We start from the raw sequence: 27,639 nt of genomic DNA, 5'->3' as shown, positions 1-27,639 counted from the left end.
TCCAAATTAATTAAAAAAAAAAAAAGAGGAAAATAATTATTTCAGTATTCTACGGTGTTGAATACCTCAGACAACACAGCTGCTTGACTTTATGGTTTGGGACAACTGCTCTTGACCATTGCATCTATGGGCATGTGGAAGACAGTAATGGTGGTTCTGAGCAAGTATATTCTCAAGATAAAACCCACTGCTTGTGCAGTTTCTTGGGATTAGGTTTGCAGGAGCCAAAGTACGACAGGTCCCTGTTCTCTGAGGTAAGACTCCTTTGGAAAAATACAATACGCTGTTTGAGGTGTTTTGTTAATAGCATCCAAGCATGCAGGTAGGACGTAGCTCTCCACCCACAAAGCAAAAATACATGAACGATTAATAAAAGGTCTCAAATTCAGGGGATTATTCTGCCTGTGACTTAAGCCTGAGGAGGATCATTATCACCAGCCAGCAGAGGATCTATAAATAACCCATGGAGCTGAGTTTAAAGCATTAGTTTAGCCTCTCAGTGGAAATTCAGTGCATTGTCTAAGTGTGGTTAGAGGCAAATATTATCTTAAAGCAACTTATTGTTTTACTTCACAGTGGCAAGGAAATAAGCATTTCTTATTATCAGGACAACTGACATTATTTCAGCCCATCACTAAGACTTGTGGCAGAACAGGAAGAATGAATGAGGCAAAGCTGCAATTCCCCAGCAAGCACTTTTTCTCAGAAATGGGGAGGACTATAACTTCAGAAGACTAACGTTAAGGTGCCATGGCTGCACTCAAACTAGGTCAGACTAGGTCAGAATGACTGAAGTGACTTCTTGGCTTGATCTTGGACCTGCCCCATCGCTACGGGCTTGCCTGGCAATCCGCTAGACTGTGGCTGACCTGGTGAGTGTTACCAGAGCTGCCCTGCCGTGCTGGGGGACTGCACCCAAGTCGGCGAGGTCACTGCCCCTGCTTGTTTTGTCATCACTCTGTAGTTTCTGGCTCACTTTCCCTTCCTGCTGCTCCCAATTACCTCTTAATATTCACTAGAGATAGGTCAGGAGAACAGGACTGGAAGAATTACAGACCAGCCAATGGTGCTTTGATAATGGAACAAATTATAGAGGACTCACTTTGTATTCATCCAGAGGACAATAAGGGGATAAAATCAACCAACATGGACTCGACGAATACAAGGCAAGTCCAGCTCTTCTATTTTATAGATGGAACACCCAGCCTAATAGGTAAGGGTTAACCCGTAAGTATGGTATAACTTCACTTTAATTAAGACTGTTGACCTAGGTTTACTATATCAAGATGTGAGTGGTATTCTCACATGAAAACTAAGAAACACTGGACAAAATGATGTTGTTATTAGGTAAGCATTGAAAGCTCGTATTCAAAATAGTTTCAAAGTTGGCTCTTGACTATGTCAGACCTGGATGTGGGCTTATTTAATGTTTTAATTAACAGCCTAAATGATAGGCATAGGGAATGCTTTTATGTAACACTCTTTCCAAACGGAAAACAGCAATTGTTCTAGGAGGTATCAACAGCAGTATAGCATGTAAAAGTGAGGTACTCTGTTGTACTTGGAACTTGATATGGCCTAAATTGGAACATAATGCTTCCTTATTTGAGTACCAATCTCAGCGTCGAAAAGGATTAGGATAAATTAGAGAGGTGAGCAAGTGGTGAGAGGGTTAGAAAATAAGGCCTTTGAAGAATAGTTGAGAAAATTGATTTTTTCTGCATGGGAAAGTGAAGATGTGGAGAAAGATAGGTGACCTCAAATGTGTAAAACATTGCCATAAAAGCATGGTGACCAACTGTTATTCTCCATGACATCAAGAACGGAAAAAGAATTTATCTACTTTCTTTATGGCAAAGGAAAAAACCATCTTAAATATTAGGAATAACTTTCTGACTACATTTGAGCACTAGAAGAGATTATTTACAGAATTTGTGGAATCTACATTGCTGGACATGCCTAAGAACAGGCTATACAAACATCTGTGAGAGTTACTGGACTTGATCCCAGAGAATGGAATTGATGGCTGTGATTTTACCTAGTCCTGCCTTTCTATGGTTTCCGAGACCCCTATTGTAGCTAAGCAGATCTTCATTTAAATGTGGTATCCTATAATCAACCCCTGCTACACTATATTATTACCTTAAATTGGTCATTGAGTAGTTTCCTAGGTAAGAAAGTTCAATGCATAATTTATAAGTTATTTTGTACACTAGTAATGGATGTATATTAATATGCATTTTCCACAATCTAAGAAACTCTCAACACATTTGGCCAACCTGTTGACCTCACTGTCTAAAAAGACAGGAGAGAAAATACATTTAAAAAGCAGCCAGCACTAAGTGGAGTGAACTGTACACATTCAGTATTTCATAATCTGAAACACCAGTTGTATTTACTGTTATTGCAATCACAATACAAAAATGTATTCCCAGAAGCGTTCCCTGGAATAGAGCAGTGGCTGTTAATACAGCAGCAAGATGGCCAATCCAAATTCATGGCAAAAGGAGCTGGGCAATGACCCAAATATATTTTCCCGAGCTGTGAATCAATGAGAAATGAACATTTTGGTTGCTTGAGATCAGCTCTCATACAGAACATTTTATTTTCCTTATCCCCAGCCTGTGCCGATTTTAAATGTATGTCAAAGTTATTTCTTATCCTTGAAAATGAATGAAAATAATTTAATTTCTCATGCAGAGATAAAGATGTATGCATATTTTATATCAACTAATATTTTTTGCTTTTTGCCAGTGCTTTACTTAAAAGCTCATAAAACTAATGATTTTGTTCTAATAAAAAGGAAAGCCCTTGAGACCTCATATTCCCTGTCTGCACAGAACTGCACAGATGAGGGCAAGCTTCTCATAAATCCCTGCAACCTGAAAGCTGTAGTAAACCTTAGGTTTAACTATGTTCTGGGAGACGGGAGGTGTTTGCAGGCATATGCAGCATCAAGGGATGTAACTCTGTTTACCTACATGCTCCAAAGAAACACATTCAGAGAGCAGAAGGCATCGGGCCAGGCAATTTGAGAAACAACCTCTTCGTGCAACTGTCTTGGCTTATTACCCACAATCTTCTTTGTTATCTCCACTTTCATCATCAGGGTTTGCAGAAATGACTTAAGTTTGTGCCAAAGATGTCATCAGTGTGAAAAGCTACTACTTTGCTCATCATTTTCCACCTCTCCCAAAATCTTGCATGTCCTGTGACAGGAAAGTTGTTATTTGTGACAGCTTATGCCTTCTCACTGTCTCCTCTGGCTGCTGTAAAGAGAAGAAGTGATCATATTCTCTTTACAGCTGCCAGATATGCCTGCTGTTGAAAGCAATTTCAAGCCTTTTTTGCCACGGAGCAGATGATCTGGCCCTAAACTTGTTATGAACTTAGATTTCGCTTAACGTTTTGAGTAGTGGGTACACTATAGCAATTATTTCTGTTCTTTAAGCTCTTTGAAAAAATAAAGCACTCTGTAAGCATTAAACATCTGTATGTTTGGCAACATGACCATTCCCAAGCGAATACCTGCACAGTGTTGAAAGGCCTAAAATGAAAACACTTTCAAGAAGCACAAAATTCAGATATAGTCAGGTCTCTTTTTTGTACTATGCTCAGGGGCCTGCAAGTGCTTGTCTTGCTAAGCAATGCCCACTCATCAGGTTCATGTCACTCCTTGCAAGTGAAGCTCTTTGGCCGAGCGTGGTATTACCAGGATGGAGGAAGCTAAACCCTGCGAGCTTTGAATAAAAAGGAGAAGCAGCTTTGTACTTGGGACGTGGTAAGAAGCTAGGTAAAAGGTGAAAAATGGAATCCAAAATGATCTTTTGTGCAAAAAAAAAGAAAAGCGGGAAAGGAAAAAAAAGTAAGGAATTCAGTTTCTGAAATGAAAGCATGAGAAAGTCACTGTTGATTTCAGTAATTCCATATTTAACAGAGCATTTTACTTTGAAGTCAGTCATCAGCAAATGCAGGTGTGATTCCTTTTCAGTATGCATGTCCTACAGTGGGCAAGTACATAGGGACTAGTTTTGTGCAGAAACAGATTTTTAATAGGCATTAAAACAGATTTCCTGCTCCAGATTTCTCCAGACAAGACTCAAACATAACTCTTGAGCACCTGAAGTGAGATTAAATCTTGTCCATCATAAATTATGGTCTCACAATTAAGCAAAGCTGTGTTTTGTTATCCCTATAAAATCTTGTTTATCTTAAGTAAACACGGAGGACAGAAGCACTTTCTTAATAAAAAATGGCATTTTGAAGCTAAAATCATTGTAGTGGCTCCATATGCTGTGATGTTCAGATGAAATCTGAATCAGGGCATTTTTTTTCTGCCCATCTAAATGCCATCCAGCTACATTATCTGTGCAGCTCTGAACAGCAACGGAATGGTCACTGGGAGTCTAGACTGAGGTTTTTAAATGCCCAGAAAAAAAAGGTGTTTGAAAATGTTTTTAGCTTGCAAATATATTGTATAATTTAATATTATAAAGAAGCCACATACTGGAACAAAAAAAACCTAACCACCCAACATGTGAGTGGTCTGATGGAAATAATTGCCACTTTACAACTGGTGTTTCAGATTTGAAGTACTGAATGTGTACAGTTCACTCCACTTAGTGCTGGCTGCTTTTTAAAGAGCATTCAAGTCTTTCGGAGAGCTTATAAAATAGTATGAAGCCTGTCCTGGTTTCAGCTGGGATAGAGTTAACTTTCGTCTTGGTAGCCGGTATGGGGGCTGTGTTTTGGGTTTAGGATGAGAACAATGTCGATGATACACTGATGCTTTGGTTCTTGCTAAGTAGTGCTAAGCTGTCTCTAAATAGGTGCTAAGTGGTGCTCACAGTGGTCAAGGACTTTTCAACTGCCCATGCTCTGCCGGGTGCACAAGAAGCTGGGAGGGGGCACAGCCAGGACAGCTGGCCCAGACTGGCCCAAGGGCTATTCCATACCATATGACATCATGCTCAGTATATATAAGCTGGGGGAAGAAGAAGGAAGGAGGGGGACATTGGGCATGATGGCGTTTGTCTTCCCAAGTAACCATTACGCGTGATGGAGCCCTGCTTTCCTGGCGATGGCTGAACACCTGCCTGCCGATGGGAAGTAGTGAATGAATTCCTTGTTCTGTTTTGTTTGCGTGCACGGTTTTTGCTTTGCCTATTTAACTGTTCTAATTTATTTTACTTCAATTATTAAACTGTTCTTATCTCAACCCACGAGTTTTCTCCCTTTTACCCTTCTGATTCTCTCCCCCATCCCACTGGTGGGGAGTGAGCGAGCGGCTGCGTGGTGCTGAGTTGCTGGCTGGGGTTAAACCACGACAAAGCCAGAAACTGGTCATTGGAAGCTTGCTTTTATTACCAGACTTAACTAGAAATGGCCAACACCTTTCTGGATCTTTCACTATTAAAAAAAAATAATTTGGTGCATTCCATCCTGGAACTTGCCATAATGCTGTTAAGCTTTCGTTTATCTGAAGCTGACAGATACCCTGCTCAGATGCAAACGTTGAACCAGATGCCATCAGCATTTTCCTGACTTTTCTGTCAGAATATGGTAATCTCATATACCACCTCTAGGATATATGTTTCTTTTTCATCTTCTTCCTCACGTCCTCTACCTATGTTTTTCTTGCTTCTTTCTCCCAAGGAAGTGTCCAAGTCTAATAGGAGCCAGAGCAAATCTTACAGTAACCCTTCTGACATCTAAAAATGCACTTCCAGCCATAGATTCCAGTACAGCTGATGTCTCAAAGTGCTTAATAGGCCTCTAATATGCCTGTGAAAATACAGAAAAAAACTGAGCTAAAGCTGGAAAAGCAAAACTTCTATTCTTCTGTTCTGCATGACTTACTAGTGGCTGAAGTTCAAGCACCATTAGCAGGAGCTGGTTTTTCTTCACCTCTGATAGCTTTTGACCTCCTTCTCTCCAGGTTTGTAAATTCTTCTCTTCTGTTTCAATTTTAAAAAAATTAACTGACTCTGACAAAAAAAAGAGTTACCAAGTTGAATTGGAGGAGCTACTCCTTTTCTCCATTGATATATAAAGAAGCTAGGAAGACAGACTCTTAATTTATTACTTAAATTAGATACCAGAAGTTAGGCAGTGTGGTACTCTCCTTCACTCCTATTACTGCTCACTGCAGGATGTTCACCCGAGCTCTGAAGTAATTTAATAATTATGATGTAAATGACTCGGAGGTAGATGGATTTTAAAGGCTCTTTGCATTTATTACTGCAATAGTTTTGTAGCTTGTGCCCTGAAAAAATGACATGCACAGATCAGCTGTATGGTGCTGTGTTACTGCTTGTAGTCACTAGACCACAAGGATGGTGTTCAGCCATCTGAACATCTGACTGGCCGTGGAAAATGAGTTATTTGGACAAAGAGGTAAGGTCCTGCAATAGCTTTCTAACAAAGGAGGAGAGAGGAGCAGGTAAAACACCTACTTTCAAGACAGGTCCCTGTAAATCACGGAGAGGATTTTGTAGTGCTAACTGGCAGCCAGGCAACCACACTAGATGCCCTGCCTTGCCCTTCTTCTAAGGGTGTGGACCTGCCACAAAGAAGACAGTGGAGAATGATGTAATTCTGAGATATTTATCCATTCCAGCCCTGCCTTTGCCTGTAAAAAGGTTTAAATGTTTTTTATTTCTTAATTTTGGGCTAATTCTGGTAAGAGGTTTTATGGCTGTGAGCTAAGTAGGTCTGTGGCATTATACTTGCTGAAAGATTATAAAGACAGTGATCACTGAATTGTATCTCTGGTTTCCCAAGACTATTCCCTTCATTTTAGCTAGAAGTACTTCTTGTGTCACAAGACCACCACATCTCTCAGCTGCACAAATCTTAACACCTTACTTGTTTGTTTACGTGGCAATTTAGAAAAACAGCCTCCTCTCACCTGATCTTGTTCTAGCAAAGCAAGCTAGAAATGTGACATATAAAATAATTCACCAACACCACTATTCCCTTTTAGATTTCAGAACAGCTCTTTTTCTTCTCATGCAGTCTCATAATAATTTATTGTTATTCTGAGGTCACCTGTAAATCAGAGTGCAGCACTAAAAAAATCAGGCTGCATAAAATTAATAAGTTTTAACAGAAATCGGGCAAGTTGTAATTTTTTAATGTAGAGAAGCTCAGAAGAACACATACATTTACTTTTAATACCAAATTTGTGTTGGGAACAATGCCCTCCGCCAGTCAGTTTTAATAGGAACATAGGATCTGCCATGCTCCATTAAGCCAATGATCCATCAAGTCCAATATTGTCCACTCTGCTTGGCAAATGCAAGATGCTTCAAAGGAAGTCAAGTTGCCTGTCATGCACTTGGCCAATTTTTCAGTTTGAATAGTCCATTGTGCAAAAGCCATTCCATTCTTCATGTCAAGTCTTTGTCCCATATGGTTACAAATGTTAAAGTAATCAAGTGGCATGAATTACTCAATGTACTGTTTTAATAATATTTAAGGCTATGTTTATGCTCTGATGGGTCTGTTTCTCTTGAACTGTCGATTGGTTTTGTGTACAATGCTCCTCACATTCATTCTCATTACATCTATTATTTCTACTCTACTCCAATTCAGCAGCTAAGCAAATCGTCAGTATTCACAAACCTCCACAATTTTGCGTCAGTATTAAAAAATCAGTGATGAATTTAAATAGACATTAGAGGATATTTCTATTAAACAGCTACTTGGTGTAACAAAACAGCATGCACCGATCAGAGCATTACAATAGTGCTCCACTGAATTTCCTTCATTTGAATCATATTCTGTTGCTGCACAGGAGTATCTTTTAACTTCTGAAGTGAGAAAAGTTTCTAATTCAGATCTCAATATTTTGCAGTTTTCACCCATGCCTAACAAATGCTAATGAATTGTTGGCTAAGGAACCTGGTGTGTTGTTAGATACTAGAAACCACAGAAAGATATTTTCATTATTTCTTTTTATATAATTTGCCTATTTATTTTTTTATCGCTTTCTGTGCATAACATTTTGGTTTTCTTGTTCTCTGCTGTTTTCCTGCAGGATTTCATTTACCGTTTGAGGGCCTGGCATATATTTTGCAATGTTTTCACGTTTCTTTTCCTTTTGCTGTCTTGCACCTTGGTTATAATTTAGGAATCAGGGTTTGTCAAACCATCTCAGACATGTTGGTTAGGTCCACCCTCCTATCTTGTATTCTGGGCAACACACAGGCATCAGAAGGCAGAGCAGTAGGAGAGGACTGGAAAGTAAGGTCAGAAGCAGCACTATAGTGTCTGATACATTTTATATATATATTTATAGTCTAGGATTGTATTGTATGTTCTGTACTGTTGTGCTCCAAGGCCCTGCAACAGGGGAAAGGGGACTCTGTGAGATAGTGACTGTATGTCTGTATAAGAAGCAGAAGGAAAAAACTTTCAAGATAAGTACGTGAAAAGAGACAATAAATGGATACTATAAAATGCAGATTTTTCTTATCTAGGCTAGTTTGGGTAGAACTTCTCTTTTTCTCTTTTTTTTTTTTTTTTAATGATATGCCTTGATACACAAAATTTCCCACTTATTTTTCTTTATGGATGAAGAGTCAGGTTTAACATCTCAGTTTGTCATATGGATCTTTCAGTTCCTGCAAAAGTCAAGGACATCTTAGTGCCTTTTATCTGGATTTTATTTGTGGCTTCCACAAAACTGGGTGCTGATTATTTAATTTGCTCAGCATAATTAGACAATGGGAAATCTAATAGGGCTACAGGGAGACACTGTTAAGGGAAGTGTCTAGCAGTCCTTTCATGATCTAATGAGCTGGGTTGTATTAATTGTGGGGGTGTCACGGGGAGAAAAGGATGAAAATGCCAACACATTCATGCTTTCTTCCTTCCATTCCATCTCGATATCTACCTCCTTTCTGTGGTGATGTCATCTCTGAAGATGACCAAAACAAGCTGTTGCCTCCTCCTCAAAATCTTTTTCATTTTCTCCTGTGTTTCTCACTGCTTTTTGGACAAGTCTGTGTATCGTTGTTGGCCTTTTTAGAACTTTGCTTGTGTTCACAATAATTTTCACCCTCCCCTTTTTATAATGCAAATTATCTAATTTTGGGTGTCTCTTATCTGATACAAGGATCTTCCTTACAAAGCGTCAAGAAGAAAGAACAGAGAAGTCAAGACACATTTCTGTCACTCATGTATGACTGAGACACCATGACTATCAGATAGTCATATACTCACGTGCAATCAATCCTTTCCATTTCTGAGCGTCAGACGGAATGGGTAACATAACAGATTCGCTCTTGCTAAAAGGTTTGCTGAAATTATACTGAATTATGTTAAGCACTATCTGAATCTGAAAATGGACTCTTCAAAAATGGACAAAGCTAATAGCCTGTTTTAAAGTGAAAGTGCCTCAACTGTTAAGGAGCTCAAGGGTTCCCCTTTGATGGCTTATGACGTAATTTCAAAAACAGAAAGTTTGTGTGAGAATCTCGGAATTTTTTTATCTAATACTGCAGGTTAGTTATTTTTTGACAATTACATATGTAAAAGAGATTTTATTAATTTCAGAATCCAATTTTGGCCACATTTTCATTTTTGCAATTTTTAAAAATACTCCTGTATGTCTTTTAACATACTGTTTTTACACCCAGGATGTATATTTACATGTGTATTTTTAACAAGCCCTTGAATAATCTTTGGATCTCTTCAAATGAATTCCATGCCCAGATCCAAGTCCACAATGTGCAGATTCCTAATTTTCCAAAATCTCTGATATGCCAGGCACATATTTCTGTCAACAGCTGTTTCATCTGATAAGAGAACCGTTTGTACCACTTTTCCCTTATAGACTAATTTTAATGCTCAGTATTCCCATTTTTCTGTGTTTACCTCTTGCTATTAAGATGAAATTTTATTTGAGCTTTCTAATGGTATCAAAGCCCTGTTGGTTGAATCTAGAAGCCTGGGGCGGGGGGGGGCGTATTCCTAGACAAAGACTTCATTTTTGCAGGCAGTTTCCACACAGCAGCTGTGGTAATGTAATGAAAAATATTGAGGGAGATGGAAATACCTCTTTTGTAGGCATATAAATGCTTTCTGCATGAAAGACATTTCCTTATGTCTGTCTGTCATCGTATGGCAAAATAGTTTGCCTTCTACTGCTCTTCTGCTGAATAAGCATCTCTGGTCTCATTTTCTGGGTTTTAATGTAGCAACTGTAGTTTCTGTTTACTCCTAAAAACCAGGACACGGGTGTTTTAAAAATTAATGCAACCTATGAGGGTCTCCTGAGATTTACTTTTTCTTCTTAATTTGTCTGAGGTACCAGTCCAGCTGGATTTGGCTGTGTTCTGAAACCCTGGGAAAATTTCTTCCAGCTTTTCATGAACATGGGTTACTGTTTTTATTAAAAGCCAAATATGAAATTCAAACTCCGCTGAAAGTGATTGCAACGTTTCCATTAACCTGAACTCACAAAAAAAGTGACAATATCCTTAAAGATTTTTGCTTTCCTGAAGTCGGAAAGTGAAGTCAGAAACCTGACCTCCATGCCTCTGTGTCAGCACCTGCTCACACGTGCCGGGGTACCACAGAGACTGCTGAAAGGCAGCAGCGCTGAAGTTCTTTAACCATCTTCATCTTTTACCTCTGCAACCATTTTCCTCCCCAAAACACATATTAATTGAATGGGACATCTACCTGTTACCAACAACAGTAGAGTTATTCTAATTTTCATGGAAAAAAATATTGCATCTTCACTATATTTTAAATTGGCTTCAGGGAATAATTTATAAGTACTGTCATGTCTCCCTTCTTCCACACTTTCCCATTTTCCCTGTCAGTCACTTAGAAGATTGTTACCAGTAACGTAGCGTCTTCTCACAGAAACATCCTGTTTGCCTTTTTCTTTCTTTCTGTTACTGAGCACCTCTCAACTGCTAGAAACTTTGGCATTTCCTCTCTTCCCTTTTCTGAAAAGTGGCTTTTATTACATACAAGGCAGGAAAACTAACAAACGTATATATAGGATTTTTTTTTCATTTAATAACACAGAACATGTATGTGGGATCCCCAGCCTTGTAGGACACCTGAACTTGGCACGAGTTAAATGCGTTCTGTGCTATGCAAAAGCAGGCTGTTGGCATCTTGTGGCTGTTTTAATCGGACACGTATATAGCTTCACCGTGTCTCTCATATCGATTCTGATTAATTCCTAATGAATGTCTCTGAGCGCATCTTGTTTCAGAGATAAGATGTGGCCTCTTCATAAGAAGTTTATTACCAAGCGTCTTAAGACTAATCCACCAGTTGCCAACATTATCTCCTGGTCACTAGGGAATGATGACATTCGAAGCGCTCAGTGCTTCACTGTGCACTGAACAGCAAAACGTTGCAGGGGTAAGAATTATTTGGTAGAGCTGGAAACATGATTTTTGCCATACCAGATACCGAACCATTTTTTCACTTGGCCACAAACGACGTGGGAGCTCTGCAGGATGTACTCCCACTCACAGCATAGCTACACTACTTAGCAAAATCTTCTTTTACTCTCCTCCCCTTGTAGTTGCCCGTTCCTCCAGTATAGCAAAGAAGCGGGTTTGGATGACCCACTGAGTTGCTGTCACTCAAATAGTTAGCACCTGCGGTTGAGTGTTATCGCCTGTTCCACAGCAGCCCATGGAAGGGAAGATTACATTTTCAATCAACACTGTGCACTGTGGTATTTCCTCCTCTTCCAACAAGAGGAATTTAATGCTTTAAGGTATGGCAAGTAGTTAGTACCAGATGGTATTTATCCAAGGGTTCTGATGCGATTTAAGAAACTTAGGCTCTGAACTATGACAGACTCAGGTAATCTTTCAGTCAAAATCGCCAGACATCCTGGACAGAGGAGCTTTGAATGGTGCAAACCAGGATGAAGGATTTTCTCCTCCTCAGGGAGCCATGCTTGTCACTCAGATTTGTCTTTTATAATGGTAAGCTGCTGTTTAAATTTCTTTCTGCTAGAAAGGGAGAATGTGTCCACAAGTTAAAATATATTACAATATCAATTCACAAAATACTGTGAAAAATCCACTTGTTTCTGGGTTTAAAAATCATTGTGAACTGTTTTAATCCATGACATGACCCGTTTGTCTCTCGCTATTATTTTTATTACGTCCTGCTTCCCCTATTCTGATCCCCACAGTGACTCAAATCCTGCTCCCCCAATTAGAGAAAGATTGAACTGTGTCCAAATATATTCAGACTTAATTACTTGCACAGGACCGAAATCATTGCTAATTTGCTAAAATAAGAGCTAGTCTGCACTCCATACATCCATTGCAACTCTCAATCTCATTAGTTGAAACGTTGAATACATCCATGCGATAAATTTTTCTATCAACCAGCAAGGGGACAGTAGGGTGCATTGCATTCATCCACCCATATTTGAAGCACTGTCAAAAAGAAAACTTAGTTGTTAAAGATGTTGTCTTGTGACAATAAATGTACTTATCACATGGTTGCCAGCACTCAGCAATAGGCTAAGATCCATGTTTGCATTTTCAAGGAGTATTGACTGACACAGGGACAGGAAAAATAATTTAAGGAAGAAAATCCAGCCCTATATATATAAATGATAAGCAAAGCAAATCTTATGAAAGTATACTTTTTAAAGTTTATAAGCTACATACAGTCCCCAGGGTAATGTGCAGATAAGGGAATCGATTCTGTAGTCCCTTTCCTAGTAGCACTTCCGTTAACTTCTAATTTCTACTAGTATGAGTGAAAGGAGAGGAATAAAACTTAATTGGCGTAGGCACAGGATCCTGTGGATTTGTTCAAAAATGTGCAAAGACATTGGATTTGCTTAAAGACATATCTGGCTTGCCTTAGAAAAAAGGAAATAACATGTGCAAATATATAAATGTACACACAGTTGCCACTTAATGCAAAAAAAAAAAAAAAGAGTATTTGTCCATTTTGTCTAGATAGACATTTTGCAGACCTTTGAAAATGTGGCTAGCATCTACGTAATGGTTTTATTGGCAGGAGACTTCAGTAGCCTCTTAATATCATAAAGTAGACCATATAATACAACTGCAACACAGCTCTGAGGGCCTGGTTTCCAGTAGGTGATTTGACAGTATTTTATACCCACTCACTTTGCATGGGCCTGAACGGCTGCACAGTGTGCGTGAAATTACAGGCTCGAGTCTCAGGAATTTATCTTTTCATCTCATTTAAAAGCCTTAAACCATAATATTAGTTCTGACGCTGAGATATGCTTACAGATCAGTGACATCACATCACTCCTTCTTTTTTCTTCATGCTGATTAACCTGTTTAGACTTTCATAGAAGTCCTTGATGTAGGAGCTAAATGTCCTTGAAAACACTGGGTTCTTGGCAAGTAGGCAAATTCCCAGTATGAGGCAAAGGCGGCCAATTTTGCTTTCATTACACTGTTGCTATTCCCACCAACTTCCCAATTTTCATGAAAGTAGCACACATTCACGTTAGAGAAGGGTTTGGTGTACTGCACGACCTGGATTCTATTTCTAGCATTACCATGAGTGTCTTTTTGCCTCTCTTCACCCGTCACTTCAAGCAAATAAAAAACAGTTTTGTCTCTTGAGAGAAGATACTCTTACTTTTTTATAAAGCAGAAAAATAATCATTTGGCATAATCATATGACATACAAGGTTGTTCTGCAAGGGAAATTGTTACTAGAAGTTTCTTGGATATTGCAGATTCTTAAATCTAAATCACTTAGTTTCAACAAGAAGGTCTTCATGTCAACAATCCAATTTTCAACAAGCAGGTTAGATTTATTTTCAAATTAACACTGTTGGAATGTACCTCTTGGAGAAATTCTGGTAAGAGAAAACTCCAGAGCATTATTTATTAGATGACCTTTTTTCCCATCACTTGTCACAGTCTTACTGATTTGCATATCCACTCAGTTAGGTGCCTCATAGATCTGGAAGGTATTACTGCTATGCTAGTTCAGTCTAAGAATCTGAAAGTATTTCCTGATATTTTTGTATACTGCCAGCTGTGCTGTTTTCATAGTTCAGATCTTTACTCCATTCATTTGCCTAACTTAAAGAAGCTGAAAAAAATGGGAAAGAGAAATATGGAACTCATGTTTTTGACAATATTTCAAGGAAATTGCTGTGGGTTCTTTAGACACCTTATTTCAATTTAGAAAAGCTATGTTTTGATCACTCCCTTCCAGCTGAAGAATACTGCCAATAGAAATTTTAAGATCTGAATCGTGTATTTCTCATAATTTTGAGAGGGACAGAAAAATTCCACCAGAGAGTAATCGATCCATATGAACAAACCCCTGTTCCAATCTAATTCCATCCTGTCCTGATCAAGCCGGTCTGGTGAAAAGAATGAGGAATTGTATTCTGGCTGCAATTCCAACTCGGACATGAAATACTTATGGCATTAAATCCATGTCCTAAAAAACAAGAGCATGAAGAATAATCTAGCACCTTCAGTAATATAATACTGTATCTGCTGTGTTTCACTATTTGCTGTAAATCTTTCAGGCTTTTCTGTTCAGTCTCTGTCCTCATAGTAGTATACCTTTCATTATTTTACTCCTGTCTAAGCAACTTCCAGGAAGCGGTTTCCTAAATTAAAATGACATCACTTCAAAACCCTGTAAATTCAAGTCAGCATTCACAAAATGTACTAGATTGGCAGCCTTTGACTGTAAAGTCTTTAACCAGCTGAAACAACAGACGGCACGAGGTTCCCTGTATTGCTCTGCCTGATATTTCAAATCTACTCATCCTTTCTCCCTTGCTTTCTGCAGTTTGGCTATGTTGACATCTATCTGATACTTGATAGCATTAAATATTTTTGAGAAGAAAAATGATTTTGGAACATTGGCATTATTGAAATTATTAACGTTTTCAAAAATGTGTAAATGACTCATAAACAGAAATCCCTTCCTGAGAACATTCGGCCATGCCTCGGATTTTGAAGGTGCCATTTCACTACTATTAGGTTTCTCGCTTGTTCTGGTGTTTCAAAAGTGTAGCTTCATGCATTTTATTTGTCTGAATATGGCACCTTGGAGCCTCAACCATACCACCAAGACACAGCAATGATTTTTAAATTCTTACTGCCAGGTAAGGCAGTGATGGCTGAAGTTTAATCAGACAAGGATTCTCATATCCCTCTTCTGATACTGTGTTCTGGTAGCAGCCTGATACTTCAAACTGTGGTAAATTTTCTAGACATAGTTTTATTGTGACTGAGATTATTTCCCTCCACATTTCAGCTTGAAATACAAAGTATTTCTAAGACTGTAACCATATAAAGTACATTTGAGATTTGTAATGGATTCTTTTGTCGCCATCCCGGCTGTTTTTCAGGTAGGATCTCCTTCAAATAAACAAAGGGGAAAATTTCCCCACTATTACTGTGCTGTAGAGTTCAAATGCAAGCAAGTGCTAGCCAAAATTGACCAGAAAGCAAGTAAAGCAGGAAGGGCAGGATGAAGAAAAGCACTTAATCTAAATGAACATTAGGAACCATGTATTTCAGCTTGGTGGCTTTGTAACAGTATGATGAGAAAGAAAAAAGGATTTGGTCAGTTTTTCTTATGTTATCATTTTCCTTCAGTATCAAGAAGGAATGCTCACTTCCCTGAAAAATGTGGCTGGCATTTCCTCTCTCACATAGGCAGTGAGGGGAATCAGATTTGTCAGAAGTCCATGTTGCAGGGGTATTGTGTAGTAGAAAAAGTGGCCTTCTACACAGCGCTTATAGTGCCATACCATGACTTTAATAAGGGTTTTTTTGGCACTGTCTCACATGGCATTCTCAGAAGCAAACTACAGAAACAGTTTCAGTGAAAGTTCTATGGCATGAAATATATCCTGTAATATACAGTATTGTAATTACTTGGAGAGTTATCATCATTTTACCCCTCGAAATGGAGGGATGTATCATGAAGGCTTCTGCAAGGATGACTTCCAAGTGAAGTATTACCAGTGACTTGGATACCTGAATAGATAGTAGTCATTACCTTTCATTGTAGAAACAGCAAACCAATCTCTACTCAGACAATACCCAAATCATGAAAAACACAGCCCATAGAACAGTAATTCAAATTCAAGCGCAACAAAAAAAGCAAGAATGTGACTTTGTTGAAACTAAGAACCAATATTAAAACCCTCTTTTATCTATTTCTGAAAAGAAAATAAACCTTGATATGTGGAAGCCTTCCTCTGAACATACATTTGGGAAGCAAGAGCATTTCTCATCTACTTTCAGCTGTACTTTTATGTTTTGTTCTCAAGGGAAATTCTAGAGGCAATTGAAAGTCCATTCCTGTAGCCCGCTGTAATAGCAGAGGATTTTTTTTTGAAAAAGGAATACAATATGAGCAGTGTAATTTTTTTAAGTCAGAGGGCCCCTGCAAGCATACAAGGTTTGATGCAAACAGGTTGTTGCATGGCTCTGCTCTAACATACATGACTGATATAGAGTATGTATAATTAGGTTAGACACCTAGACTGTCCTAAACGAGTAAGCCCAAGTACTTCAAAGTTACAATAGCTACACAATATGCTAGTTTCTTGGAGAGCAAAATTTGCTCTGGCATGTATGTAATTCCACTGAAGTTCAATGGGTTTTTGCATGTGACGAAAGACTTAAAAACCCACTTCCCTAAATAGTTAAAGACGCAAACTAATTAAACTGACGAAAACAAAACCCAATGCTTTCTTCAAAGCTGTAGCTGAGTGAATTATCTCTGTGAAACTCCTGGTTGGCTTTTCCTGTGCTTTGTGAGTATGAATTTTGTACACATGGAAAACAACAAAGGCAAAACCACGGCTGATAGTGAAAACAGTGTACAGTGTGAGGTAATGAGCGTTTCATACTAAGAGGCCACTTAATGATGCTCGGCGGTGAGAATTCTACCTCAGCAGTCATACCTGGGTTTAAAGTCCACTTTCTCTGAAGTAATTGGAAAACTTACATGAATTTCAATTTCGGTAGGACTTGTGTTTTTGAATAGTTTCATGCAAATTTATACTGATAGCCACATAATGCTTTAAAAAAGTTTAAAGCAAGAGAAAAATGGCATCTCAGCAGTGTGTAGACAAAGGAATAGCTTTATTGTATATATAAATTAACACATGTAGTCTCTGTGTACCTACTGTTCTGCATACTCGGTACAAAAACACACATACTCTGCCTCAATTTTAATGGGGCTGCAGTTTTGTCATAGAACAATTTTCCCTATGGCATAACGCACCAAAAATCTCATAATAATAAAAGAGGTAATACGTCTCCGTACAGCAAGAATCTTTGTGACTGAGATCTATAGAGTATAATTAGCTCTGATTACATGCAATGAGCGTCCTAACATCCTCCCACTGTTTTTTTAGTTTGACAGCATGCAGAATTAAACCAGTCAAGTCTCGGGCAGACACCTGGAACACTTTGGAAATCTTGACTGACTTTTATCATTGGTAAGCCAGTCAAAAGAGTCTCTTTTTACCCGAAAATTTTAACTTCAACTGTTTGCAGCGTAGGGCGGACTATTTCTCAAAAGAACGACCGGGCTGCATGCGGCTTTGAGCGGGCTGTGCACCGCGTTTGTGTTCGGGCCCTTTTGAGGAAACCCCCCTTGCTGGTGGCAGCCTCCCGCCGTGACTCCTTGAGCAAACCAGCCCCGGCTTCCCTCGGGGCTCGCACCACGGCGGGCACCGCTGGAAGGGCTCCCTGCCTCCTGGCAGGGACTCCCCACAGCAGCGGCGCTACCGGTACCCGCAGACCAGGCGTGCCGGCGGCGGGTTTCACCTCAGCAGGGGCGGCGGAGGGACACCGGTAACGGCCCTGTGGCCACGGCGCCTCCCCCTCACACCCCGCCCTCCCCGCCCCGGGCCGAGACGGTCGTTGGGCGGGCGGAGGTGGGGGGGAGAGGCGTCCCCTCCTCCCCGGAGCGCCCGCTGCGGTAGGCGGCTGCTGCTCTCCGCCGCGGCTCGCCCCCTCTGCCTCAGTAACGATGGTGTCCTAGCGAGGGATGATGACAGGGAGAGGAGAGGAGCAGAGCCGCCGCCGCCGGGAGCCCTGTCCCTTGCTCGCCTCCCCGCTCGCCGGCACTTCCCGGGTCCCGCTGCCGGGCCGCGCATCGCGCCGCCTTCCTGAGGGGCGGCAGGAGGAGAGGGCGGAGGGGCGGCGGTGGTTTTATGGTGAGGGTTTTGTGCTCTCCAGGTGCTCTGTCCCCCGCCGGGCAGGGCTTTCCTCCTCCTCCTCCTGCCTCCTTCCCCGCCGCACACGCTGCCGGACGAGGCCGGCCGAGAGCGGGAGCAGCAGCAGCAGCCGCCGCCGCCGCCTGAGGGGACCCTGACCATGTCCAGCAAGAGCAGGAAGGGCAAGGAGCAGGGGAGAGTGACCTTCCCCCCGCAGCAGGAGGAGGAGGAGGAGGAGGGGGCAGAGGAAGAGGAGCAGCAGCGCCGGCGCCGCGGCTGGAGAGGCGTCAATGGGGGGCCGGAGCCCCCGCCGCCACCTCCAAGAGCCGTTAAAACCCTCCGGGAGCCCTACGGCTACTACCCGCCCCCCCCGTTTGCCAGCACCATGTAAGTCGGGCCCGGGGGTGGGTTGAGGGGCCGCTGGCCGGTAACTTCCCCGCAGGAGCCGCGGGGGGCCGGCCGCCGTGCCCCCGGCAAGTTGTGGAGCGCGGAGCCGGGGGAAGCGCCGCCGGCGGGAAGGCAGCCCGCCCGGCCTGGCGGCAGGCGGGCGTCTCCGCTGCGGCGAGGGGCAGAGGGGCAATGCTGAGGGGGGAGAGGGGCTTGGCGATGGCTGAGGTGCGGAGACTTGGGAGAAAGCGCCTTGAGGGGATAGTCCGGTCGGTCCCTGCCCTGGGACCCCGCTCCCTCCTCCCCAAGCCCCCGGCTTTGCTCCTTCAGGGCGGGCAGCAAGTAGCAGAAGGCAGGCAGGGTGCCGGGGCATAAGGGATTTCATCTCTTCCTTCCTTTTTCTCTCTCTCTCTCTCTTTTTTTTTTCTTTTTTTTTTTTTTTTCCCCGGCTACTAGCATAGCTGCCGAGAAAACCTAATTATTGGCTCAGCTAACGTTTAGAGAACCCATTGCACCCTTTTGTACTAGCAGCGCTAATGCATCTCTTCTATATTTTATTAAAAATCTAGGCTGTGATAAAACCTGACTCCCCACAGAAATCTAGGACACTTCTGCAGAAAAGCCTCAGTTCTTGAGGTGCATCTTACCCTGTGATGTTGTCTTCCAAAATTTCAGTTTGCTGTTTTTTAAGATGCATATCATATATATATAAATATTGACCATGACTAAACTTACTGCAAAAGAAATAAATTCAATTTTACTAATAGGGATGTTAACTTTCTTTTCTTTGACTTAGAAAATGTAGGTTGTACGTGAATTATTAATGTATTTTTATAACACGGTGCAGTTTAGATAGACTTACCTCTGAGGATTACTTGAGTATTTTGTACTTTCAGGACAATATTTAGTTCTTAATTAAATATTTTAATTACCAGGTGACAAACACTTTATTTTGAGTTTTAAGCTAACATATTCAGCATTTATAGAAGAAGCCTTAATTAAAGTCACCCTAGAGACAGCTGTGAAGTACAGAAATAATTAGAGTAGTGCTTAGAAGGGGATAACCACAAATAAAAGCGTTTTTTACCATCCCAGTTGCAGAAATTCGTCACAAATACCCTCTACCCAGCAACCCAGACTTCAAGTGAAAGAGTCTTTCACATGTCTTTAGTTGTCTGAAAGTTAGTTGTGCCTAAGTTGTTCGCCTAGGCTCCCTCTATAGTTGATGGGACGAGAGAGGGAATAGCAGTGGGCAAGCGAGCGTAGTCATTTATCTTCTTTCTTGAGGTGCCTGTCTTTTCTCTATTCACCATAAAAAGAGCCTAGAGGATTAGTTTAGGCTCGAACACTTTATTTTTAGACAGTTGAAGCTAGCTCAGATGAATTGTAAGCTACGAGTCCTAAACTTCTGGATCCCTCTTAGGTTAGTGTTCTCCTAGAACTGTTGGCATATTCCTTTCTTTAAGAAATGGGTATTATGCCACCAGGGAATAAAACTGGAGTTCAGTTTGCACAGCTGTAGGCATTTGAGCCTGGAGCGAGCTCCATCTGTTGGAATTGCTTCCTAGTATATAATTCCTGTGATCCTGTCCTGGGAGTCTGTGACAGCAGTGATTGCGAGCCACTGCCCGGTGGACTGACAAAAGGGCTGACATTAATCAATGTAATAGAAGTGTCTTGAACTGACAGGGCATAGAGGCAAAAGACCCACAACTACCATTTTCCATGTTATGTGCCCATGGTCATCCTCGGCATAGCAGTGGGATTTTTCTTCTGGAGTAATATTTTGTGTCTGGTGCTAATGCCTAAAATCATAGCATATGTTAATGAAATAAATATGAATATCAGTTTGCTCATAATGCGCACAGATTGACAAACATAAGGCTTTCGTGTGCACAAAGTGAAGTATGAGAATCCTTGACTGGACGAATTTGTTGTCTGATTATTCGGTACTGACAAACAGTGCAAGGGGAAAGAGGCAGGAAGATGCGAAGTAGTTTGCACAAGAAGATGCACCTAGTTGGTATTTGAAATACTTCGCTCTGAAAGCTGTAACCTGTGCAAGGTACCTGTCGATGTACAGCTGGCTCCCTCCTGTGCCAAATATCGCTGGAAAAAGTAATTAACCTCAGATTCCCACTAAGAGTGCAGACTGGATGTAATACTTTTTTCACAAGGTACTATATGTCCCAGTGGGAAAAATGTGGACAAAACCTGTAAATTAAATGATGTAGGCATTGGATGCCTGATTTCCTGAGTCTCTGAAAAATCACTGCTTAGGGTTTTTTTTTTTTTCTTGGTAGAATGACAGAACACAAATAAAGGACTGAGTGTAAAAGGGGCTTGTTGCTGCAGGCCTATTAACTTGTTTTTTTCCTGGTGAGATGTTTGCCTTTTTCTGTGTGTGCGTAGATGCACTCCTGTCATCCAAATGCAGTCCTGTTTTTCCCCACAGGAATTCAGGTGGTTGGTATTTTCTGTTGAGGAGTTAGTGAAGAGTAATGGTAGGAAAAAGCTCTGCATAGTTTGTGGGGCGGGGAGGGGGGAAGGAACAAACTAAGCATGTGTACACCTCCTCCTGATATCTCATTGTGTTTTGTTCTATTTTTTGACTAATACTTTCCAGTTCGGAGTCAGAACTTCTGTGAGCTGACATGAGGGCATTTTGGATGATGGATTATGTCATTTCAGACCAGTGGGAGAGTATAGACCTGAGTCAAATCTTGCAGCTGGCCTGATTTATGTTCTGCTGTTCAGCTGAATTAGCCTCCCTCTTCTGGAAAGCCCAGGCAGTAGTTCATAGAAGGGCGGAGGAAGCTCTCATTTAATACATTTTAGATTTGGTGCAGGGATTCCCAAATTGTGTGGAACATGCACAAGCTTCCATGCAAACATACGTGAACGTGACACTATTTTTACTGGTGAAGAAACAAATTTACCAGCAGCCTCTTCTCGCACGTGACTGTAGCAGAGCTTGGAGGGACGGCAAAGCCTTCGTTTGGGAGAGGCAGTGAGGCTGGGGGGTTGCTCCTCTGACACTGCCTGTGGCCCTGCACAGAGCCGGGAGCTGCTACCTCACGTGGAACAGCACAGTCTTTTCCTGTGATGGTAACACAGCAAACATTTGAGACCGCTTAGTTTAAGAGATCTCAGGAGTCATGAGCCAAAATGCTGCTCATGTGTCTAAGCACTTACTTTTGGGAGTAAGGCAGTTATCATTCTTTAATTTTAAAACTGGGATCTCAGAAGTTACTTTTGGCAGAACGAGGCACAACCCGCGTCTCCTGTGCGGCTGACTCTGGTGGTGTTGCTTTTAAATGTGCGTGTACATCGGTGTTTCTGTGATGTACTTATCTGATCTGTCCATAATTACTGGACTCAATTTCCTTTTCGGGGCTAGAATAGGATCGAGATTACTAATGTTGTACTGCAGTTTAGCAGTGGCGTAAACTGCTTGTAAATCGTTGATGCCATCTTTTATTGCATTTAGTAGTTCAGGGAGAATAACAGCCTGTTCTTTGGTACAAATGTTAGAATATGGTGCTATGGATCTGGGAGGGCCCAGAATGAAACCTCTATTTCTCTAACTTTTTTTTTTTTTAAATAACTTATGCAGTTTGCAGTGTTAAAAAATAGAAACAAGATTATAAATCTTTTGAACTGCTGTTGATGAGATAATGAACAGCAGAACACAAGGAATACTCAGGTCAACTGTTTGTCCCCCATTTCTGTCCTTCTGCTACAATTCTGAAAGTTTGAACGTGAAAAGGGATGGGTAGGCTAACAGAGTAGAAATCTGTAATTGAAATAATCCATGGTAGAAGCAGAGGAATCATAACGCTTACTCTAGTCCTTTGCAGTTGTTGTACTGCTCAAATTTCTAGCCTTGTACGTAGCAGTAACTGTCCAGGCAACAATACGATGCAATGTAAGGTTGTAGTAAACGTGATGCATACAAGAGACAAGTGGCCATTGCTTGTTTAGTGGAAATTTTTTTTTAAATATTTATTGCCCATATGAAGGTCATACATTTTAACTGACAATATTTAAGGTAAACATAAATATGTTAGAACATGGGATAGGTTTTTGTGTCTTATGACATTACTTGGTATGTAATGAACCAGTTAGTTGTTCAGAGTGTACATAACATTGGTCTATCTGAAAGCTTGGGATAACTTATCATTAGGTAAAGGTCTTGAAAGGTGGTATACTCCTTTAGGAGCCGTGGCCTCACTAATGTGAGAGTTCTGCTGCAAAGCTGAAATGGAGGTGTCCTGCTTTCATATTATTCAATAAGAGGCTGAGTTAGGGTCCTGTCACATCTTGGTTAATTGTTAATTGTCTTGTAGTGAGTTATGTTCATTTACAGCTATCACTGAAGTTATTGAGAGTTTGCCTAAATAGGAAGCAATGAACTAGACTTAAGCTGGCAAATGGCTAATGGTAGCAGTATCGTTAAAGAAATAAACTTGCAATTAAGACCATCCTTGCTTTATACTGATGAATGAATGATTCTGAAGGCTGGTGTACCAACCTGGAAGTTTCTGAAGTTCTTTCTTGCCAGTGAAGCTCTTCAGTTCCTCGAAACAGCTGCCTAACTGGTGCATGCTTAGGGCCAAGGGAAATGTGTCTAGATGCAGTGGAACTGGTGTACTTGTTAACGTGATTGCTCCTCTCCAATTCCATCCTTCTTATTTGTGCTGAGCAGCAAACAGAGGCTTGAAGCTTTATAGACACCTTGGCCATTTTTATGCTGTGAAATGTGAAAAATAGTTGTGGAAAAAATGGAGGGGCTCAGCTGCTGCTTCAGATCAGCAAAAGGAGCCTGAATTCTGTCCTCTCACCTTCCTGCTGTGTACTACGTAGTGTAATTATGCAACCTGTGTACTAGGACTAGAACTTGCTTAACATCATGGTGTATCTCTGCTGAAGAATTACACTTTAAAAAATCAGGCGTTTTTCTTGCTTGGTGTTCTGGGGTTTTTTGCCATGCATTCTACAGATTTTTAATTTTTTGAGTTCTTTCAATTATTGGGAACAGTTGGGAAGAGGAGCATCATGATTTCCATCTCTCCTTCCCTCTTTTTATGTAAGTTGTCAGCTCCTTACAGAGACCGGGTTGAGAATATGAACTTTAAAGGCTTTAGGAAATAGAACACAAATAATTAATGCACACTGAGTTCTATTTTAATCATATTTTTAAGCCAGTCTAATAATATTTAGGGATGGGACTTGAGATTTTGTTGGTTTGATTACTTCAGTTGGCAAATATTGCATATAAAACATGCCGAAAATGGTTAAATAGTTAAAACTAAAATTTTAACCATTTTCTTCATGCTTTGGGATAGCTTAAAAAACTTAAGTGTAAGAACAGGAGAGCAGAAAATGGAATAGGAGACCTTGTACCTGATGCTTCTTGCGTGCAGTACTCTGACCAGAGCTGCACTGGCTTCAAGGTCTTTGAATTTGCTGAGGGAAGGAGGGAAGAAGAGAGGTGGGAGCTATGGATGAACCTAACGGTATTCTGGCAGTGTGGTGCTGTACAAGACTTCTTGCTTTTTATTTTTTTTCAGGAGGTCTTGGCAATATTTTAGTCATTAAAATACTAAGCAGCTTTTATTTTTATTTTGAGAAGATACTGCAGTCGCTTCAAATATATCATTTCTGTCACAAGATTTATAGCTAAGAAAATCTTCCTTATTGGGAAGATATTCTAATGCAACACCTTTGGAAGGATCTATCTCTTTTGTAAAAAGTCAGATGAGTCACCTCAGTCAGACAGTGGGTTTTGAAAGAAAGATAGATAAAACAGAAAATAAGTGTCATATTTCAAAATATGCTGAAAAAGTACACTGAATATATAGGGATAAATGTGTTGTTATGTATTTTGTAAAGGATAAATGAGATTCAGGATGGCAGTTTAGAGTCTTACATCAAGAAGTCAGCATGAGTCAATTTGTTCTCTGTCTTTTTTACTTTTTTTAACACACACTTTTTTCTTCATAACATTACGCTAAACAAATACATTTCTATAGCTGTGTGTTTTTAGATGTGGAGGAAGAATAGAAATGTAACAGCATTGCAGACAATAGGATCTTGTTTAAAAGGTAACTATGAAAAGACAATATTTCTGGTTTTACTTCCCATTTTGTTGGGGAGTAAGGTAGTAGCATACTGTGGCTGTTCACCACAGGCACTCTAGGCTCAAATCTTTATATCTGAGTACTCCCAAATGTGAAATATGCCTGAGCTTTAAGACATTAAATCAATTCTGCGTTTAACAGGGTCACAAATCCTCTCTGTCATGCAGCCTTTTTCATAGACTTAAAGAAAGTGGTACAGAAGTGAAAAAAGATGGATCGTGTCATGTTTGGCAGAGCAGTTTTGGCACGTATTTCAAAAAGTAAATACCAATTAGCATTGCTTATACTGCAGTGCCACCCAGGCCATTTCTGGTAGCCCAGAAACACCAACCACAGCTGAAGATGTAAAAAGATCAAATGCTTCATCCCAGGAGAGACTTGCCTTTGGTAATGAGTATTACAATCTCTTCACTTGGTCTGCAATGGAACTGCCCATTTGTGTTAACTGAAATGTTCAGAGCATGGACTAGCTTTTATGATATTTGTAGCTGTGATAAAGTGATTAAGATTTTATGTTTTACTGAATTTATTACAACTGATGCAGATAGCTGGAAGGCCAGACATATTCTTATAACCTGAATGGAATTAGTTATGCCCAGTGAAAACCATTAGGGCTGACATTGCTGCGTATGGGGAAATCCAGTGATGTCAACAGGCATATTTTGTGCAGCGGTAATATAGCTTAGCTCATTGTTGAAAGATCACACAAAAAATAAAAAAGAGACTGCATTTAGAAGAATGTTGCTCACGTTGTGGATTTGAACCTGCAGCAAATAGGATATGCAGCTTTGGAACCTGCATGGGCAGCTTCAACTATGTTCACTTAAATGCTTCGTCTCTGCGTGCGCCAAAGGCGCACGTGCTGTTTTCCCCTTGGTTCTGTCCTTTTGCAGACTGATGGGGTTTGCTTAAAAAGGACTGTTTAATATTTCGTTTTGCCCTCAGCATTCATTATGTGGACCCACATCTCTCTTAATGCGCATTGCCTGGCTTTTGCACTGAGGGTAGAAGGATTAATGTCCTCTTCAGTTTTTCTGCCTGGCCTTTTACTCCTGTATCTGAGTTTTTCACCGAAGTGAATAAATTAATTTTCACAGTGCTCCTGTAAAATGGGAGCCAACTGTCCCTTTTTAATAGATGAGGAACAGAGGCACATAGGACTTAAGGACCAAATTTGAAATTTCTAAGGCCTGTTTGTCTCTATGTAGCATATATATAGTGTTATATGTATTCAAAGCACACCCTCCGTTAACTCATATATTGTTTATCAGCTGCACTGGTGTCTCTGTGCCCATCAAATCAGCTCAAGTGATCTCTATCCCTTGAGCTAATGGATTAACTGGTAGCAGCTGGAGGCCGTCTTTTTCAGTATTGAGCTGGACTAAAAAGGAAAAGGAGGTTGCTGATGGGTTTTGCATTTATTCGCAGGTGGTAGTGAAAGAAGGTTATGGTATCCTGAGTACCTTTTCAGGCCTTTGGCCTCTGCTTTGGTAGGCATAAATGCTTATGTTCTTCCCCCAGCTGTGACCACTTTAGCCTGATCCATCTATTCTGTTGTTTCAGACCTCGCCAGGCAGTTGTTTCCTGTTGTTTTCTCCTGCTAGGTAGCATCCGCTCCTCAGCCTCTTGTCCTAGGTCTGTTTTCTTTGCAACTCCTCGTCTTGCTTCTCTGAACCACCTCTCCCCTCTCTAGTGTCCTTACCTAGCTAGATCCAGCTCAGCATCTGATCTGTCTGTTCTCTCAGCCCATTCCTGTTTGCTCCCCGCTGCTCTCAACCAGTATCTTCACTGGTTCATAATTCCAGTTTCTGTGTTTTCTGAATTAGCCTGTTCACTCTTTCTTTTCTCCTGTTCCCCTTCTTTTCTCCCTCTTTCTGCTTTTGCAACCAGTTTTTGAGAGGAGTTCACAGTGTCCCCGGTTCTCAGTTCCCTTTCCTAAACAATCTCAGTTTTCTACACCAAGGTTTCCTCTTTCTAGTGCAGCCTGCCATCCCAATTTTCATTCTCATTCAATAGCTCTTTGACTTTGCCATTTTTCTTGATCGTATTACAAGAATACATGAGGGCTTTTAAATACATATATATATATATATACACACACACTCATGTAATGACATTAGATAGCTTCTTCCCTTGAGCTCCTGGAATGGTAGATGTATAATGGAAACAGGCCCAACATAACCCACACCATTGTAGAAGTCCAGCTGGAGTGAGCTGATCCCGGTCTACACTGGATCATGCCCGGTGTCTGGAATCTGTGAGCAGTTTAGTTACTAGCATCCAGAAAGTTTGTTGAACTTGTATGAACTGTTGTTTTTCAAAGACTTATAATTTGACCAAATTGACTCGTGAGCAGAATCTTCCAGATTTGGTTAAAGTTTCTAGTAGTACCACTTGAAGGCATGAGGTCAGGCTTCATTGCTTGGCAAGACATCAGGAAGAAAACTTGTTTTCATCTCTCATTTGTGTAAACTACAATACGGTAAGCAGTAACATTGTCTTTCTTAAACCATCAGTTTGAATGCCTGTGGTGGACAGTATTAATTACTACTGAAAGTAGTGTAATAGATGTGTTTTCATTTTATATATATATATACACACACACACACACACACACACATACACACTGACGTGAGTTGGGAGGGATTTCTGAAGAGATGTCTTACATAAAGTTAAAAAAAAAAAAATTCTTGACCATGCTAACAAAACAGAAATGGCCTGTGGCCTTGAACCTGTAAGTGCCTTTAGATTGCAGACAAGCAAGCATGAAGGCAGAAAGATCACAATAAAGAATGCTTCTGGTCAATAGATGGGCAAATGACAAGGGACAAAATAAGTCATTATTTCTGTAGCCACAGGAGAAGTGGAAGCTACAAATAACCAACATAGTGAAATTCTGTTACCTTT

The 27,639-nt window shown here is 40.7% G+C and overlaps 1 protein-coding gene across 7 annotated transcripts in view; it reads left to right on the top strand.

Moving 5' to 3' along the window:
- Window positions 1-631: 631 nt before the first annotated feature.
- TRPC3 (transient receptor potential cation channel subfamily C member 3) overlaps window positions 632-27,639 on the top strand; it is a gene marked incomplete at its 3' end in the record, with an annotated part of 62,385 nt that continues 35,377 nt past the window's right edge. For 2 of the 7 annotated variants that reach the window (XM_082316118.1, XM_082316119.1), the window contains exons 1-2: window positions 17,400-17,479; window positions 18,225-18,589. In XM_082316118.1, coding sequence (XP_082172244.1) covers window positions 18,363-18,589 — 227 coding nt within the window. In that variant the 5' untranslated portion in view covers window positions 17,400-17,479; window positions 18,225-18,362. Of the gene's footprint in view, window positions 1,214-5,863; window positions 5,939-17,399; window positions 17,480-18,224; window positions 18,590-27,639 lie in introns of those variants that run through there. The other 5 variants (XM_082316121.1, XM_082316123.1, XM_082316120.1 and 2 more) reach the window with 5 other exon arrangements.

The sequence above is a fragment of the Platalea leucorodia genome (genome assembly GCF_965183815.1).
Source record: "Platalea leucorodia genome assembly, chromosome: 6".
In the NCBI taxonomy this organism is placed as follows: Eukaryota; Metazoa; Chordata; class Aves; order Pelecaniformes; family Threskiornithidae; genus Platalea; species Platalea leucorodia.
Note: the sequence above shows the minus strand (reverse complement) of the source record. Positions and strands in the feature narration are given on the sequence as shown.